The sequence below is a fragment of the Canis lupus genome, chromosome 2 (genome assembly GCF_048164855.1).
Source record: "Canis lupus baileyi chromosome 2, mCanLup2.hap1, whole genome shotgun sequence".
In the NCBI taxonomy this organism is placed as follows: domain Eukaryota; kingdom Metazoa; phylum Chordata; class Mammalia; order Carnivora; family Canidae; genus Canis; species Canis lupus.
The window spans coordinates 60,018,221-60,034,946 of NC_132839.1; the positions used below are offsets into that span (position 1 = coordinate 60,018,221).

Consider the following 16,726-nt stretch of genomic DNA (forward strand, 5'->3'; position numbering starts at 1 on the left):
AAATCAAGACACCAGAAGGCATGAGTCAAAGGGAGGGTAAGCCCCAGGCCCAGACGCCCCCCCCCCCCAACCACGGGCTTGCACAAAAAGGGTCTCCCAATGCAGAGCCACTCTCCAGCTTGGCAGGCCTTGCCGGCCTCCTCCCATTTTGGAAATGAAACGCCTTGTTTAGTTACTCAGCTGCACAGGACCATCATCACGGCCACAGCCCATGGTCCTGAGGCCTTCCCTGTCAGGAGGCTGGCCTCTGCAGGGCAGGTGCTGGTCTCTGTGCTGGGGTGGGAGGGGTGACTCTTGTCACTCTGGTGGCCAAGCAGCAGCAGGCCCTGGGGAGCTCCCTGGGCCTGCTCTCCAAGGAGCAGGGAACCATGCAACATAGTTCCCTGATGAATTGGTCTCAGCAGGGGAGGTTTCCACAACCACCACGCACCCCTGGGGACTCCTCTCCGCCCCTTCCATCAGCCTACTGGGTACTCCCCTTCCACGGGCAGGAGCTGCCTGGAGCCCAGCTTGGCAACCATCAGTGTTCTGCAGTACCCACACTCCTCCACCTCAAGGGCCAGGTTGTCTTTACATTGTGATCAACTACCAACTCACTCGCACAAAATGAAGACGCAGCACACATGTTTTAACACGGAGTTAGGAGGCAGGACAGCAGAGAAGACTCTGGGTTCCCAGGAGGTCCTCCCCCCTCCAATGACTGATGTTCCTCTCTCGTCACTAGCCATCTCCTCCTCCTAGATTCAGGCACTGTCAGCTTCCTGTCTGCTTATTTACTTGGCAAAACCCCCCATCCTGGCTCATACTCCACCTAACCCACACCTGCAGCCACAGAGATAAACAGGGCTGGGAAAAATGCACACCACTGCGCTCCGTGGCCTCACTGCACTTGTCAGCTGCTTGCATGCTGGGTATGTTATTTGTTTACTATATTAATGGTTTATTGTCTGCTGGCTCCAGGAGGGCAGGGCTCTTTATCTATCTAATTCAAAGTCAGGCACAGAGCCCGGTACACAGAAGGTGCTCAATAAATACAGCGGTGAATGGCATGCTCTCCAGCATATGGACAGGGCACAACCTGCAGTGGATCAACCCTCTTTTCTTATTCAGGCCTAGCTTGTTCCAATGTCCTGTGGCCACCTTGGTCCTAAAGACAGTTATGAGACAGCCCACTGCCCCACTATGCCACTGCAGCCTGCCCATGGCCAAGCCCCTGCCTACCCATCGCCACCTCTCCTTGGATCTCCTTGCTGGGCTCCTGGCCTCTGGGCTTGCCTGCTGGAATCCAGTCCACCCAGGACACACATGCACAGCTCTCCTACCATCCTTACCCACCATGCCCCGCTATGACATGCCCACTGCAGCTCGTGCCGGTGCTGCCCTGCTCACAGCAAGGGTGATGTCCCTGATACCACCTGGAGGCCCCCACTGGCAGGGCCAAGTTTCTTTCATTGTCCCTGTGTCCCCGGGGCTCAGCATGGGCCCAAGTCAGAAGACATACCAGGAATTAATGGCTGAATGAAAGGGAACAGTAACCCTTACATAGCTGCAAGGCTTTACAGTTTGTAAAGGGCATTTGCAGTGTTCCTGAGTCCTTACAGCAGCCCAGCAGCGTCAATTGGGCAGGGGCTGCGTCCCCAGCATAGCCTGCGATGGGGGCTGCAGCCGGCAGCCTAAGGGCTGGGCCAACAGCCTGGGGCCAGGCTGCAGAGGCCCGAGCGCGAGTCCCACTCAGCTCTGCTTTGTCAGCCAGTTCTGTCTCCCAAAACCTCTATTTCTGCATCTGCAGAATGGGGTGATAATGCACCACTGCTTCCAGCTTTCATGCCAACATGAAGGCCTTGCGAGATAACGAATGGCAAACTGGTCTGTGCACTGGAGAGTGCTGGGAGGAAGAGCTGAGGACAGCCAGCTGCCATGACACAAGTCCCATGCCCCCACGCCCACCCCGTTTGCAGATCCGGGGCTCCCACATGACTCATTTTATTCTGCTAGGAGGCTGGTCAACACCTCAAAGTTGGCAGCAGACATCTGCCTGTGCATCCCACCATGGGAGCTCCCAACTGCTGAGGGAGTGCCTGCTTCTTCTGAGGGGACCCCCCGCTACACACTGACCCTCTCCAGCTCCCTTGGCTCAGACCTGGCCAGTCAGAGCATTGCATCCCTCACCCACAGTCACAGGTTCAGAGGGGCCCCTGAGGCCTAATCAGAGCCATGGGGTGCCTGGGGGGACAGTTCACAGAAAACTGGTCTCTTTTCTCTTGGGCTTTATTCTGGGAGGACAAGGCACGTGTCACTGGCCCTAATTTGCCACCATGTGGCACCTGAGATGAGCCAGAGCAGAGAGTAGAGGCAAGAAGCAGAGAGAACCATCTAATGACATTGTTTTAGCCCTTGAATCCACCTGTGCCTGAAGCCTTCTCACGGTCCCTAAGTCAGTAGAGGCCTGTGTTTTGCTTGAACCAGGAGGGATGAGGTGTTCTAAGCCTTGCAACCAAGAGTCCTGATCAACTGAAGCTCTAAGCACCGGGACAGGGGTAGGGCCCACTGGGCTTCCAGCCTGAATGGAGGGCCAGGCAGATGCCTAGCCCAGCCTTCTCCACCACACCAAATCTGAGCTTCCATTTCTTCTAAGTGGCTGCAGCTTCAGCCCCTCCTTGAACTTTTGTGACCACCTCAATCCACTTCCACCCTCCCGGCTCAGAGGGCACCATACCTTCGGGGCAGGAAGGAGACATGCAGAGCACTAGCTCTGTGCTAGGTACACCCAGGAGGGGCGCACTGAGTGTGCACGACACAGTCCTAGTGGAAAGGGGTGAGTGAGGCTCACAGGGATCCATTACTCACCAAGGTCCGCGAGCTGGAGGGAGCAGAGCGAGACTCCCACAGAGGCTCACACTGACCGCAAAGCCTCACATCCTCCTGCTGGGCTCAGGGAACAGCATGTGCTTGCTCGCTTCTCTGCTCCTCTGAGCCCCAGGTCTCTCTGCCTAGTGGCCTCCAGCCAGTCCCTGGCTCTTGGGCCTCAGAAGCTATTTGCTACCCCCTCTCTCTCCTTCAAACCCTCCAGACTGCTGCCTCCTACTCCCACACTCCCTCCCAGTCCATCCTGGCTTCTGCTCTGAGGGACACAACCCCCTCCTGACAGGTAAGGCAGCTGCAGTAGCAGGTCCGACACCCTGTGTTGGGAGCTTCTGCAGCAGGAGCTCCCTGGCACCAAGCACAGAGGGGGCACTTGGGGGACCATCAGCTGGCATGAGAGCTCTCAGGTGGGGCCTCCTACCCCATTCCATTGCACATCTTGGGGGACAGACTTCACAAAGGGCAGTTGAACATAAAGGTTAGAAATGGGGAGTTGGGGCCAGGGAGCCTGGGCTAGACACTTGCTAGATGTAAGCTTTGAGCAGGTCAACTTGGCTCCCTGGGACTCGGTTTCCTCATTTGTACAGGAGGTCATGATAGCACCTGCCTCCTGGGTTGTCGTGAGGGTGATATGAGTTAATATGAACATGTCGATGTCAGGCACAGAGCTGCACTGTGTAGGTTTATTATTATTGGTCTGCACAGAGTGACACAGTAGCAACCTGGCTGCTCTGTCCCCTGCGGCCCCTCCCAGGCCCATACTTGCGTACCAAGTTCTTCACCAGTCAGCGGGACCTGGAGTCCAGCCTATTGCCCCTAGCTTGCCTAGACATGGGGGACCACCAGGCTGAGCCCTCCTTTGACCCCATATAACGGGGCTTCTGACACCTTTACTGTCTGTCACTCTAAGCCCTGGGCGGGGGGTGGACCCCAAGGCTGCTCATCAAACACTGAAGCCCCTGCCTTGAGCAACAGGGAGGAGGGTCCATAGGAGCCTCTGGCTGACTCTCCCGTGGCTCACCCCTCTTCCAGGAAGTCTGACCCCAGGACTCTATCTCCTTTGTCGTCCCTGATGAGGTCCCATGACAGAGAACACAGCCACTTGGAGAAGGCAACAGGCTGAATACAAGCCTTGGCAGCCATGGCTTTAAAGTTTCATAAATCAGCTCATCAGGATTCCAAATTTGGGCCTCACTCACTGAAGAAGCTGAACAGAAACAGAAGCCCCCAAGTCGGCTCGCTTACAACCGAGCCAACCAGCCCCACCCAGAAGCACCCTGCCCTGGGAGATGGTGGGTGGCCACCACTGGAAAGGATACTGAAGCTCCTGTCAGTGATGGCCAGGTGCCACAGGTTGATGCGCAGGTCATCCGCTGACATGTACGTCTCACAGTCACTATTGACGGAGATGGAGTTGATGTGGTAGGTATGGCCATTAGCGAAGACTCTCCGTGGGCTCACCTCCACCATCAAATCCATGGGCTTCAGCACAGGTACCTGCAGAGAGGAGGGGGCAGTCTAGAGGATGATGAGGTGATAGGAGGGGGAGTGCAGGGGGGGTAGGTGCCTAGGGCAGGAAACGGCATGCCAGGGCTACATGATCAAAACTGGACACTGGGAATGTGCCAGTGGGCATCCATTCTGCACATGCTAGAAAGAAGCAGTGCCATGTGGCCAATGTCCATCACCCGCCAGCCCTGCATGAAAGCCTGGCCTCCTGGGATTGGCGCTGAGCCTGCTGCATGACTCTGAATAAGCGGCTGAACCCCACTGCCCCCAATTTCCTCACCTGTAAAATGGAATGAGAAAATATCGTGGCAGCACCAGCCAATTATCCACCATTTTTGTTCCCTTGTCACAAGGAGGTGGTTCCCCCCGCAAGAACTACATTTCCCAGCTGGCCATGTGACTAGTTCTGACCAATAGATGTGAGCACAGTGACACAGGGCACTGGTGAGCTGGACTGTTAAGAGGCAAGGTGTGCCTTCTCTACCTGCTTTCCCCTTCCACTGCTGGAAGGTGAGGACCCAAGCATTAGGAATGAAGGCCCATGGGATGGAAGGACCCTGCATCCCTGCAGGAGAGTCATGGGTCAACCAGGAACACCGATCCTGGACCTTTCTGTGAGTGAGGAATACATTTCTATGTGTTCCGCCCTGCGATGCCGGGGTTTTTTTTTTTTTTTACAGCTGCTGTTTGCCTAACTCATACAAAGTCCACCCTGGAGGGTTGGTGTGACAAGTCCCTGGACAGCACTGGGTACTATGCTTTTGCTTTCTTCCACATTCTCTGCCTGGAATGTTCACCCTGTGAACACTTAGTTAACGGACTCCTCCGGCAGGGCCTAGAAGCAACAGCCCCTCAGATTACAGCCTGCCCTGAGAGTGGGGCCCCAGGCCTGCTCACCCCCACCACACTGCACACATCTGTATCAAGGCTCATAGCATATGTTGCACTGTGCGTCGGGCACAACACCCCATCCCAGGAAACTGCGAGGTCTTTGAAGGTCTGGAGATAGGCAGACAGATGGACATGGCTGCATCAATCTCTCCCAGGCTTGGCCCAGACTCTGCTCAGGAAATGGGGACGGGCATGGCCATCCCATCCTGGGTGGGAAGACTGCATGCCAAGATGACCTGACATGTCGAAGTCACAGAGCCAGGAAATGCAGAGCCAGGGACGACCACCCCTCAGAGCATCCTGTTGGAAAGGCGGATACTTGAAACCCTACTGCCCTGCTGCCCACTAGGGTTACCCTCACTGGGGACCTCACTACTCTGGGCCTTAGTTTTTTAATTTCTTTCTTTTTTTAAAAAAGATTTTATTTATTTATTCATGAGAGACACAGAGAGAGTCAGACACAGGCAGAGGGAGAAGCAGGCTCCATACAGGGAGCCTGATGCAGGACTCGATCCCAGGACCCTGGGATCACGCCCTGAGCTGAAGGCAGATGCTCAACTGTTGAGCCACCCAGGCATCCCTGGGCCTCAGTTTCCTTAGCTCTGAGGAGGGGTACGCTGGCACCTGCTCAAGGGCTTCTGTGAGGACCCCACGAGTTCCTGCAGGTCCAGTGCCCTGAGAATGGAGACCCATATAGGGCTAGGTTGCAGCCAGAAGTAGTGCCCGATCTCCTCCTCAGGAAGTGATAGGGGCAGGGCCCAGGCTGGAACCCATGTGGCTGTGTGAGGGCTTCTAAGTCAGCTCCTAATCTTCCCTTCCCTTGCCTCAAGGCACAGCCACTGCCTCCCCAGCTCCCCCCACCCCCTAGGCCCCTGGACTCTCTCAAGTCACACCTGTTCCTGGAGAAGGTCAGAGCATAACTGGCCTAGCAAAGGCTTGGATCTCAGTCTGCCTTCCCTCCTTCTGGCAACATCACTTCCTCCCGGCAGCCCTGACCTACACCCAGGGCTCCAGTCAGTCACTGCCATCCCCAAACCATATTTCAAAGCCATTAAAAGAACAGAGGAGAGGAAGAGTGAAAATAAATTCGCCATGAAGGTTTGAGTGTCTTGTGAATAAAACACCTCCCCTCCCCCAACACTTCTAGAAGCCCTGGTCTAATTAAGGTGAGAAGCAGGAACCTAAACATTAATGACAGAACACTGTGAGATACAAAAAGCTAGAATGCACAGAAGCAGGATGAGGTTTCTTATCTGACTTGCCTAGAAACGGCTTTACAGAGGAGAAGGCTAATAGGGTTTTAAAGGATGAATAGGAGTTCGCCAAATCAACAAGGTGGAGAAAGGCCTCCCTTGTGTGTCCATCTGCCCAGTACTGACCACCAAGGTTGGGTGACCCCATGTCTGTTTCCTTGGGGGGCTGGGGACACTTTGGGGTCAAGGACTCAGCCTACCCTGGCCCACCTCTGAAATCCAGGGATCTAGAAGAGGTCTAGCGCAGAGCCACTTGTCAGTGAGTAACAGCCCAAGCCTCCAGTGAGCTCGGCAGGGATTGGGGAAGAGCTGCACGTGGCTGGGTGGCTTCGGGACACAGGAGGAGACAAGGAAAAGGCGAGAGCAGGAAAGGCCCAGGTGCCCCCATTCTCTCTCCCTTCCTCCTCCTCCAGCCTCAGCGGGAAGGTCAAGGGCCGCCTTGAGGCGTAAGTGAGACACAGAGCAAAGTCTCTGACGCTGGGAGGGAAATAAATGGATTCCCGTGGGCCACCAGCGCTGCCGCAAATGCCAGGCCCATCAAGAGGTGATAATTGCATCCTTCCCACTAGATGAAAGCCTCATAAACTTCCTGGGGGCTGGGGGTGGGGCGGGGGTGGGGCACGTCACTCCCATTACTCAGCGTGGAAGCTAATTGGCCTCCTTTCTGTGTTCTAGCTTTCTCAGAATTTATTTGCACAATTTGCCAGTCATTTAGAGGCGGATATGTTTAAACATTTATTTCTCCATCTCAAGAACAACACTGATTACCGTTTCGTATTTACGACAATAGGCTGGCCATGTAGTGAGCGCGTACGCTAAGCTGTTTTGGGGAAAGTGAGTCCTCATCCCCATTTGGCTGGTGAGGAAACCTAGGCCTAGGGCAGGGCCCTGCCTACGCGCCTTACAAGCCTTGGGTGGCTCTGGGAGCAGTCGGGGAGCCCAGGGCAGGAGCTAACACCCCTGCGCTAGGCCTCGCCACTGTCCCCCCGCAGCCCCAGAGTGGTGCACACTCATAGCTGTGAGTTGGTCCTCCTCTCCCAGGAGGACAGGCAGTTCCTGGGATGTGACCCCACCTTTTCAAACTGGCTAGAACATGGAAATGGGAGCTGAAGAGAACAGTACCCATGATGCTCATTCATGGGACTTGGGCTGCCTCCTCGGAGCCAGGACTGTCCCAGGAGCAGGGACACTAAGACTCGGACCCAATCTCGCCCCCAACCGCTCTGTTTCCCTGAGAGGTCTCCCAGGGCTGGGCTCAAAGTGGGCACTCAGTAAGTGTGCGATGAATGAATGCATCCAAATAAGCTGTGCCCCGGCATGACCTCCAACAGACGTGAGGGGGGCACCCACTGTGTTCCAGGCTCCGATCTGCAAGCCAGACATAGACAAGGTGGCCTCAGTCTACTTCTGCCCTGCTGGAGAAGGATGGGGGTGAACTTTCATGGAGTCTTCCAGCAGGACACCACGGAGCACCCCCATGGCCTTCCTGTGAAGCTGGAACCTCGTTCCCACTTCACAGGGGAGCCTGAGATGCCAACCCTGGAGCCGGACTTCCTGGGTTTGGATCCCAGCTCTCATTTCATCTGTAAAATGGGGTTGATAATCATGTGCCCCTTTTCTAAGACTTCAGGGAGGATTGAGTTACTACTATAGGCAAAGGGCTTGGAAGACACAGGCTCGCCACAAGGAGTGTTTATCTCACTCCAGATGGGGAGTCGGAGGCTTATGGAGGCCAAGAGCCTTGCCCAAGGGCACACCACCAGGAGGTGGCCGAGGCAGGATTGGAACGCAGATCCTGGGACTCCAGAACTCTTTCTGCCACGTCTCATAGCCCCTCCCCTGGAAAAAAGAGGAGTTCTTTTGCCTTTTAATCATGTGTGGATGAGAGTGTGCTTCAGCATGGCCCTGTAGCTCAACCCTCCTAGCCTCTTTTAAAACAATAGCCAACCTTCTGGCTGAGCCTCTGTAGAGGCCACAAGAATCACGGGTTCCAAGCCTCTCTCGGGCCCTCAACAAAAGGGCTTTGAATCCACAAAGTCTGGCCCATAGATTCTTCGTCCTGGCTCCACCACTCATACAACTGAGTGGCTGTGGGGGGACCGGCTGCTTCTCTTTGGGACTCGGTTTCCCTCTTGGTGCAGCGAGGGGTTCTAGTACTTGCTCTGCACCTGCACTTGCAGCTGAAGAATGCTTTATAGACACACATCAGCCCGGGAGGAAGATGACTGTCCCTGCTATGCTCACAAGGAGACCAAGGCTTGGAGCAGATAAAAGCCTGTGGCCACCTTACACATAAGTAGCCCTGCCAGGCCCTGAAGCTGGCTCTGGCTCAAATCTCAAAGGCCCTTCAAGTCCTATAGTCTTACTGTTTCATAAAAGCAGCACACACTGCTTCCCACTTGCCGGAATCTTCTGTGTGCCACATCTTACCTGCAATGACGTCACCGTGGACAGGTCCTTAAGCTTTCCTTCTTCATCTTTTAGGTTATAGCCCTCGGGCCTTTTATCTCGTTCGGTAATCTTCCATAATTTGATAGTTTTGTCTTTAAAAACAGAGCAAATGAGACAAGATGAAGAATTAACCCAAGCCCAGAGAACAGTCCACGAGACAGGGGCATGCTGAGCCAGGAATTACTGGGCTGTTAGCGTGCTCTTGGACATGCGGGGTCTTTCTCCTTCTGTGTACCCATGCATGAACATGGCTGCATTCTCTGGTTCCTCACAACCGATCCCAAAGGTGGAACTGCTAGGTCCAAAAGGAAGGTGCCTGTGAGGGCAGCTAGCACACCCTAACTAAACCCTCTTCCAGAAAGAATAGACAGATGTGGCTTCCTACTTTTTAAAGTCCTGCAGCAGCAGACAAAGAGAGGGTAACCCATTGGCGATTTCTGAGCTACCTCCAGACCCTGCAGGGGGCAGCTTCCCAGTGACCTCCCTTCTCTGGCCTCCAGCCATGAACAGCAGAAGAGTAACCTAGTGGCTGTGATGGTTCATCTATGTGTCAGTGCAGAGAAGCCAAGCCACCCAGATATTTGGTTAAACACAGACGGGTGTTGCTGTGAAGGTTTTTTGTGTTTTTTTTTTTTTTTCAGGTGGCATTAACACTTACATCCCTAGGGTGCGGGCTGAATGAAGCCTTAATTTGTTGTTGCAAGACTCTAGTGCTTTCCTGCCTCAGTTGTGGAAGCCCATATAGAAACAGGGGATGGAAACTCAACATAGTTTGGAATGCTGAGCCCCCATATGGAGAGCAGTTGTTCTGGAGAGTCCCACAGCCCTGAGATGGACTTTATGGGAATGAAAAATAAACCTTTGTTAAACCACACACGCACACACACACACACACAAAAGGAAAAAATCTATAGAGTGAAGCAGACTGCTCTCTATACTGCAGGTGGGCCTCATCTAATCAGTTGAAGGCCTTAAAGACAAAAGACTAACCTTCCCCCACAAAGAGGGAGTGCTGCCAGCAGATGGCCTTCAGACTCAAGCTGCAACATCAGCTCTTCCCTGGATCTTCAGCCTTCCAACCAGCCCTGCAAATTTTGGATTTGCCAGCCCCCACAATCATGTGAGACAATTTAAAATAAGCCTCTTCCCATATATCTCTATCAACATGTACATCCCTACCTACACACCTACACACACACATATGCTCATCGTATCTGTCCTGGGTCCTGTTTCTTCAGAGAACCCTGACTGCTACTGCAGCCAAAACAAACACAGCCATGCTCAGAAGGAAGACGGAGACAACTGGTATTGATTAAACCCTTGATATATACGTAGGATATGACATTAAGAAAGATGGGATTTAAACCTGGAGTAAAGAAGCTTTGAGGGGGAGTGAGGGTATAGGGAGCCCCTGAAGCTGACCCTCTCCCCAGAGGGGCAGGAAGAGAACAACACGTCCCACTTCCATGGTTCAAGTAAAAGCTGCACATTTGTGTGGCTCAGGAAGCACTGACCCTGTTCTAACCCATGATGGCCTCGTGTCATTTCATCCTCCCAATGCCTCCATGATGTGAAAGTGGCAGGGCCAGGATGTGAACCACATGAGGGGCTCTTATCCTTGGTGGCGGGGGGAGAGTATTCAGTGCCCCTGCTGCCATGCAGGGAAGGTTCCCCAATGGCTGAGCATGGCCCCATGCTAAGCGCCCTGAGGATCTCAGATCCTGCACCTGCCATGGTGAAGGATGAGAACAGCAGGAGCCCAGGGGTCAGGCCTAGGGTTAGGAGGGGCCTGAAGGGGCCAGGATTGCCTGCAGGAGGAAGAGTAGGCTCAGCTGAGAAGTCCATGAAGGCTCAGGGGGGAAGGGAATTCCAGTAGAGGTCTAAGGGACGAGGAAGGGGTTGGCCAGGTGAGGGACAGAGAGAGCAGCCTTCAGGCATAAGGGTGGGCTGGTAGGGTTGAGTCCGAGCAGTTTGAAGGATGCCTTCACAGATGCTCTGTCAGGGAAGGCAGGTGGCATCACATTGTGAGGTTGACACACTTATACACGTGACTCACAGCAGGGCTGGCTGGTCTCAGGTGCTGGCTCAGTGTGTCCCATGACCCCTCATCACAGCCCAGGGAGCTGTGTCCACATTGCCACACAGGTGAGGAGGGAACCAAGGCTCAGGGAAGCAAAGCCAGTGCACCAAGGCCACCAGGCAGGGATGGAGTCCAAGCCTGTCCAGGATGGTGGTGATGTCTCACCACTGATGACAGGGGCAAGAGATGCAGGACGGGGAGCAGGGGGAAGCAGAGCCTCTGGCCTCGGGAGCCATGCTGGGTGGGCGACAGCATAGCAGGAGTCTGGCCAGGGGAGTACCTGAGGTCTGGGGGTGTATGCGCTCTCTCTGGGGCAGAATGGTCAAGTGGCCAGCCAGGCTCCTAAACCCACGCCTGTCCCGTAGCCCAGCCCACACAGCTGAGTGACAACCCCACCCGGGGCTGCTCCAGGATTCCAGAGCAGTTATGTTTGCCTCCTTCATCAGGAATACAAAGCTCCTTCCACCCCCCAAAGAACAGTAATCACAGAGATGTTCCCGGAGCAGCCACCTGCAGCAGTGCAAACGAGCCTCATGTCCCCCTGTGGGCCAAGACTGAGGAAGCCCCAGGATGGTCACTGAGTGGAATCTTCTTGCTGCTCAAAATATTATTTTTGAGCTCTCAGGACCTAGAAATATGCTCATGATATAAGTGAGCTGGAAAAGAACATTTGACAGCCAGCGGTGATAGCGCCCCCGCACAGGCCCCTCACCGTTGGTGGACAGCAGGGAGTGGGCGGCATTCTGCTGCGGAAGCCACTTGATCTTGTTGATTTTTTCCTCTATCTCCAGACTCTTGAGATAGTCAAACTCCGGCTCGTGGCTCTGGAAGGTGCTGTAGACGTCATACTCGCCCTGGCTGTGAGGTGCATTTTTACTCTGCAAGAGAAGCCAGACAAGGGGGCCTGAGCTCCAGGATGGCAGGGGAGTACGCACCCCTGACCAAACCCTCAGAGGGCCTGACGCCACTGGCAGACCCGTGTCCAGAAGTGCTGGTGGATCCGATGCCAGGGTTAGAGGAAGCTCTGTAATTTAAGTGAACAATAACTTGCCACGTGGCTGTGGCCAAGCTTCGTCCCCTCCTCAGTCCAGTGAGTAAAAACAACAACAACCAGGCCGGCTCATGTTTACTGAGCACCTACTATGTGCTGGGTGCTGAGCTGAGTGCTTCTCACTCCACATCTTGTTCCATCTACACAGCCCGTTGGCAGTGGGCACTGTGATTCTCCCCATTTTACAGATGAGAAAGTGGAGACTCGGGGGTGAACTGACCACCCTCCTCAAGGCCATGTGTCCACTAAGTGCTGCCACTTGCCCCTCTAAGGTCTGTCTGACACCAAGGCCAAGACTCTGTCCTATTCCTCCAGTTGAGTGTCTGACCTGGTCGTGACTCAAGGAATGCATGCGTTACAGAACAGATTTTACACTGAGGCAGAACATTCTAGAATGTCAGACTGGAGATAGACCATCGTCCCCCCTCCATAGGTTTAGGCAGCAGAGTTCCTAATCACAAGGGCCCTCTTGATAGAGCCCTCAAAACAGTGGTGAGTCCATCGTGGGCACAGGGAGGGCTTTCACAGTAGACAAGTTCAGAGTTTGTGGCAATATGGAGCTTCAACCTGATGTATAACCTGCCTGGGAGCAAAACAGAGACATTCAACCAAGCACAATCTCAAGTTTCCTGTTATTTTTTTTTCTAAAAGCATGTATTGCTAAGTTTCTACATCTGTCCTGCTTCTGGAAAGCTTTCGAGTTCTGTACGGTTGCCTCTAATTCCCTTTATCAGCCATGAGCATGGTCTACGACTAAGGTCACTGGGACCAGAATAGAGAAAAAAGATTAAAGGAGAAAAATCCCAAAGTTGAGAAACTTGCATCTTCCCATTTAATTTCTTTCTGCAAAAAGGAGGCTTGGCTTTGCAATCCCTGGTGGGCTATACCCTGGTCCTTCTCGTGAAATCGGCACACTCCGGCCACAGGACGGTGCTTGGGTAACCCATTCTCAGCTGTCCGCTTTCTGGCTTATGGTCCTTGCTCAGCTACGGCACTCGCTCTGAGATCTGGTCTCCCCTGCGGCATGAGGATGCCAACAGCACCTACTGGCACCACCGGGGTTGTGGTGAGGGAGGTTACGGTGGGGGGCACACAGCTAAGGACAGACCTCAAGGACAAACCTCAAGGAACAGGCACTCTGGAATTGAATGGGGCAGGGATGCGTCTGCAACATCTCCCCTGCCCTCCCCATCCCCTCCTTCCTGCTTTGCTTCTCACTCCTCACCCCTCTTCCCTCTCCCTCCCCGCTGCCCCATCTTCCACCTCCTTGGTTTTCACCATCCTGTCTTCAGCATCTAATCCCCAGGTGTGTGAGTCGTCCCCTCTCTGGGGCAGGGTGGTTTGTAAGCAACAGAACACATGGTCTTGGTTTCGGTCCCTCATCTTTGCTCACCAGCTGGGGGGACTTCTCCAAGTGTCCTCATCTGTAAAATGGGTGTTGGTCTCCACCTTCTGAGGTGGGCAGTGGAGAGTAAATGAGAAAAGTATGTAGAGGACATAGCAAGGTTATGGCACATAGTAGGTGCTCAACCAGCAGGGGCTTTTTTGTCATGAGGCTCTTGCAGCAGTTCAGAAACAGCGCCGCTGGGGGGATTGTTCCAGGCTGCTCTCATCTTACCTGGAATTCTGTTGGACAACCAGCCTCGCGAGAGTGAGCCTGGGATTGAGCCAAATGGCCAACCCCAGCCTTAAGGCAGCCCCACAGCTGCAGAAAACTCAGTCCTCCTGTCCCCCCACCTCTGGCCGGGTCTGTACCGGCTCACCCATGTGGAGGGCAGTAATTGGAGGCTTAGCCCAGGGCAGCAGGTGGCCCTGCCTGTCCTGAATGCATTCCTGGGGTCCAGGACAGAGCAAGCGAAGGCCTGGGTTGGGTGTGACCCCCCTCCCGCCACCACCAGGTCCCGCCGCACCTCCGGCTCCCGCTGGAAGATGACAACCCGGCCACCCTTGTCGCCTGTGGCCAGCAGCTCTCCGGTGTGGTTGAACTCAACGGTAGAGATGATATCGGCTGTAGGGGGAGAGACAGGAAGGTGTGGCTCATTAGGACCCCAGTACTCTGCAGCTCAACAGAACTGAGCCTGCCCACTACCCAGAGCCTGCACCCTTGGGCCACCATCCAGAAGCAGGGGCCCAAGGAGTCAGGAGCACTACTGAGGGGCTGGTGGTTTCCCATCCCCTCCTGGCTGGCTGAGGACAGAGACCTTCCCTCTGTCTCCTTCCTCCTTCTCTTGTTTCCCTAAGCAGCATGGGGGTTTATGTGCTGACCAGGTGGCCGGGCCACAAATCTGACATTAGCCCTACTCTGGAGGCCACCAGGGCCATGGGCTCCTCATCGGTGGGACCCTGTAATCTTCACATTCCTGGCCTGGACTCTGTAGGCACCAGGATCTCTGATCCAGGTTTAGCACAGTGGAGCTACTTTCAAACAAACCACAGCTCTGATCACTGCCCCCACTCCATTCCCCTACAGCCACCAGGGTGGTTTGCCTCCTGAGTCACGGTGTGCTCTGCCCGAAACCCTCCAATGATCCCCCAAACCAGATGATGTTCCCTCCCAAAGCCCTTCTGGGCAGCGTCCCCCTCAGGTGGTGGCAGCTCCATTCTCCCCTGGCTCAGACCCAAGCCTTAGAGTCTCTCTGACCCCTTTCTCTGTCTCCCTCTCTGTGTGCCACATCTAATCCTAGTAGCTCGGCCATTGCATTATATCCGGATTCCACCCGTATCTCCCCACTTCTCACCTGGAAGATTCCAAGAGCCCCCTAAAGAATCTCTTCGCTTCCTCCCTGCCCCAGCTATAAGCTAACCCCAGCAGAGCAAGAGGAAGCCTGCCTGAAACCCTTTAGATCAAATCTACATTTGACCTGGGAGTAAAGCAAAGGTCTCAGAGTGGTCTAAAACCTGAATGGTCTGCAGTCCCCGGAGCAGACCACATCAGAAGCCCAGACCTTTACCCTTCTCCTGTATCTGCACACAACCTGGCCCTGCCTCCCATCCAAGGCTGGGCGATCACCCCAACCCCCACCCCCACCACACTCCCTGACTCTGGGGTTGGCCATGTCATTTGCTTTGGCCTATGGGACACCAGCAGACAAGCCACCATCCAGCCCCTGCCACTGCCAGAAGGACCTGCCCAGGAGGAGGGGGACGAATACAGCTGAGTCACCAGCCATGCCAGCCCTGAGCAGGGCCCCTGCCCACCCGTTCACGCAGCCCAGCCTAGCCCAGCCCAGATCAGCGGGATCAGCAGGTGCGTGAGAAAAAATGTTCATTGTTGAACCCACTGAGTTTTGTGTTTTTCACTCTCTCCCCCAGCCTCATCTCCCCTCCTGCCCACCTCGCTCTTCCACTCAGGCTGGGCCCCTTGCTGCTTCTCAAAAGTCCCGACCATTTCTCATCTCAAGCCCTTGACTGATTTGCACATTCCTGTTCAATAAACGCCTTTTGCTTTGCCAGTTAGTGCCTTTCAGAGGCAGCTTCTGGCTTGCACGGGCTTCTGAGCCATAGGTAACTGCCAGCTCCAACAGCAAAAGAAAACAGGAGAGAAGGTGGTTTAGAAGCAGGATGATGGGCTGGATATTTTCATTGATCAAGATAAAAGCACATTTCATTGAACTTAGAAAAACAAGACAAGGAGAGCAGCGGTCTGGGAGCGAGTAAACGTGTGCTGAGCACAGAGCTGGGAGTGCGTATGGTCCTCCACGGGGCGACCCGCCCAACCACCAGCAAAGATGAACTGGAGCCAGAGCCCCACACTGCTGGGTTCCCGGGCGGACAGCCCGTTCCTGCTCCTCTATGAGCACCCCCAAGGGGCAGAGAGCAGGACGTAAAATTGTATATAAAATGTTTTTAATTATATAGACCAGTGATCACAGCCGTGTTAAATAGCAAATACAATGGGCAGAGGAAGAAAAGCTGAAAACTGACCACCCACCACATGAGCAGAGGGTGCTCTGGGATGGCCAAAATAAAATATTTTTGCTTCTTTTTCTGCTTTCCTATCTTTTCTTGATTTTCTGTATCAAATGTAATTTTTAACAAATGTAATTTTTAACAGCTTTATTAGGATATAATAGATATACACACATCTTTAATATGTACAATTTTATGAGTTTGGATGTATGCATAATTTATATTATTTTTACGATGGAAAAATAAAATGCTATTAAATTAAAATACCAATGTGACCACTGGTACCCAGAGTGCATGCAGTCCATAAATGCTGGGCGGTTACCACAGTAACAGACACTAACATCTACAGGCAATTTACAATTTATGTGTCAGTTTCCCATCCGTAGCCTCCTTTGAAACTCACTCCAGCCCCTGAGGGAGATACCACTATTATTTCCATCCGCAGCTGGAGAGACGGAAGCCCCTGCAGCAGGACAACCTCCTGAGCTGCTTGCAAGCTGGTGGGAAGTCCTGGGTGGGAGTCCTGGCTATAGAGCCTTGGCTGGGTGGCCTTGAGTTGGTCACATAACTTCTCTGAGCCTCAGTTTTGTAGCATGGCTATAATAGAGTCTGCTCCGGGTCAGAAGCTCCATAGGGGCTCTAGGGTGTGAGGGTCAGGGAGGAAGGATTATGACTCTGAGGAACAATGAGTTAACAAATATATTGGATAGGAAACTGAAG

At 53.9% G+C, this 16,726-nt stretch overlaps 1 protein-coding gene across 3 annotated transcripts in view; it reads right to left on the reverse strand.

Annotated features, from left to right (window-relative positions):
* Nucleotides 1-16,726, reverse strand: part of PPP2R2C (protein phosphatase 2 regulatory subunit Bgamma) — a 134,278-nt gene that overhangs the window by 37,853 nt on the left and 79,699 nt on the right. For all 3 annotated transcript variants that reach the window (XM_072802507.1, XM_072802517.1, XM_072802498.1), the window contains exons 2-5: nt 14,008-14,105; nt 11,759-11,924; nt 8,946-9,058; nt 4,182-4,359 (exon numbers count right to left, since the gene is read on the reverse strand). In XM_072802507.1, coding sequence (XP_072658608.1) covers nt 4,182-4,359; nt 8,946-9,058; nt 11,759-11,924; nt 14,008-14,105 — 555 coding nt within the window. The remainder of the gene's footprint in view (nt 1-4,181; nt 4,360-8,945; nt 9,059-11,758; nt 11,925-14,007; nt 14,106-16,726) is intronic.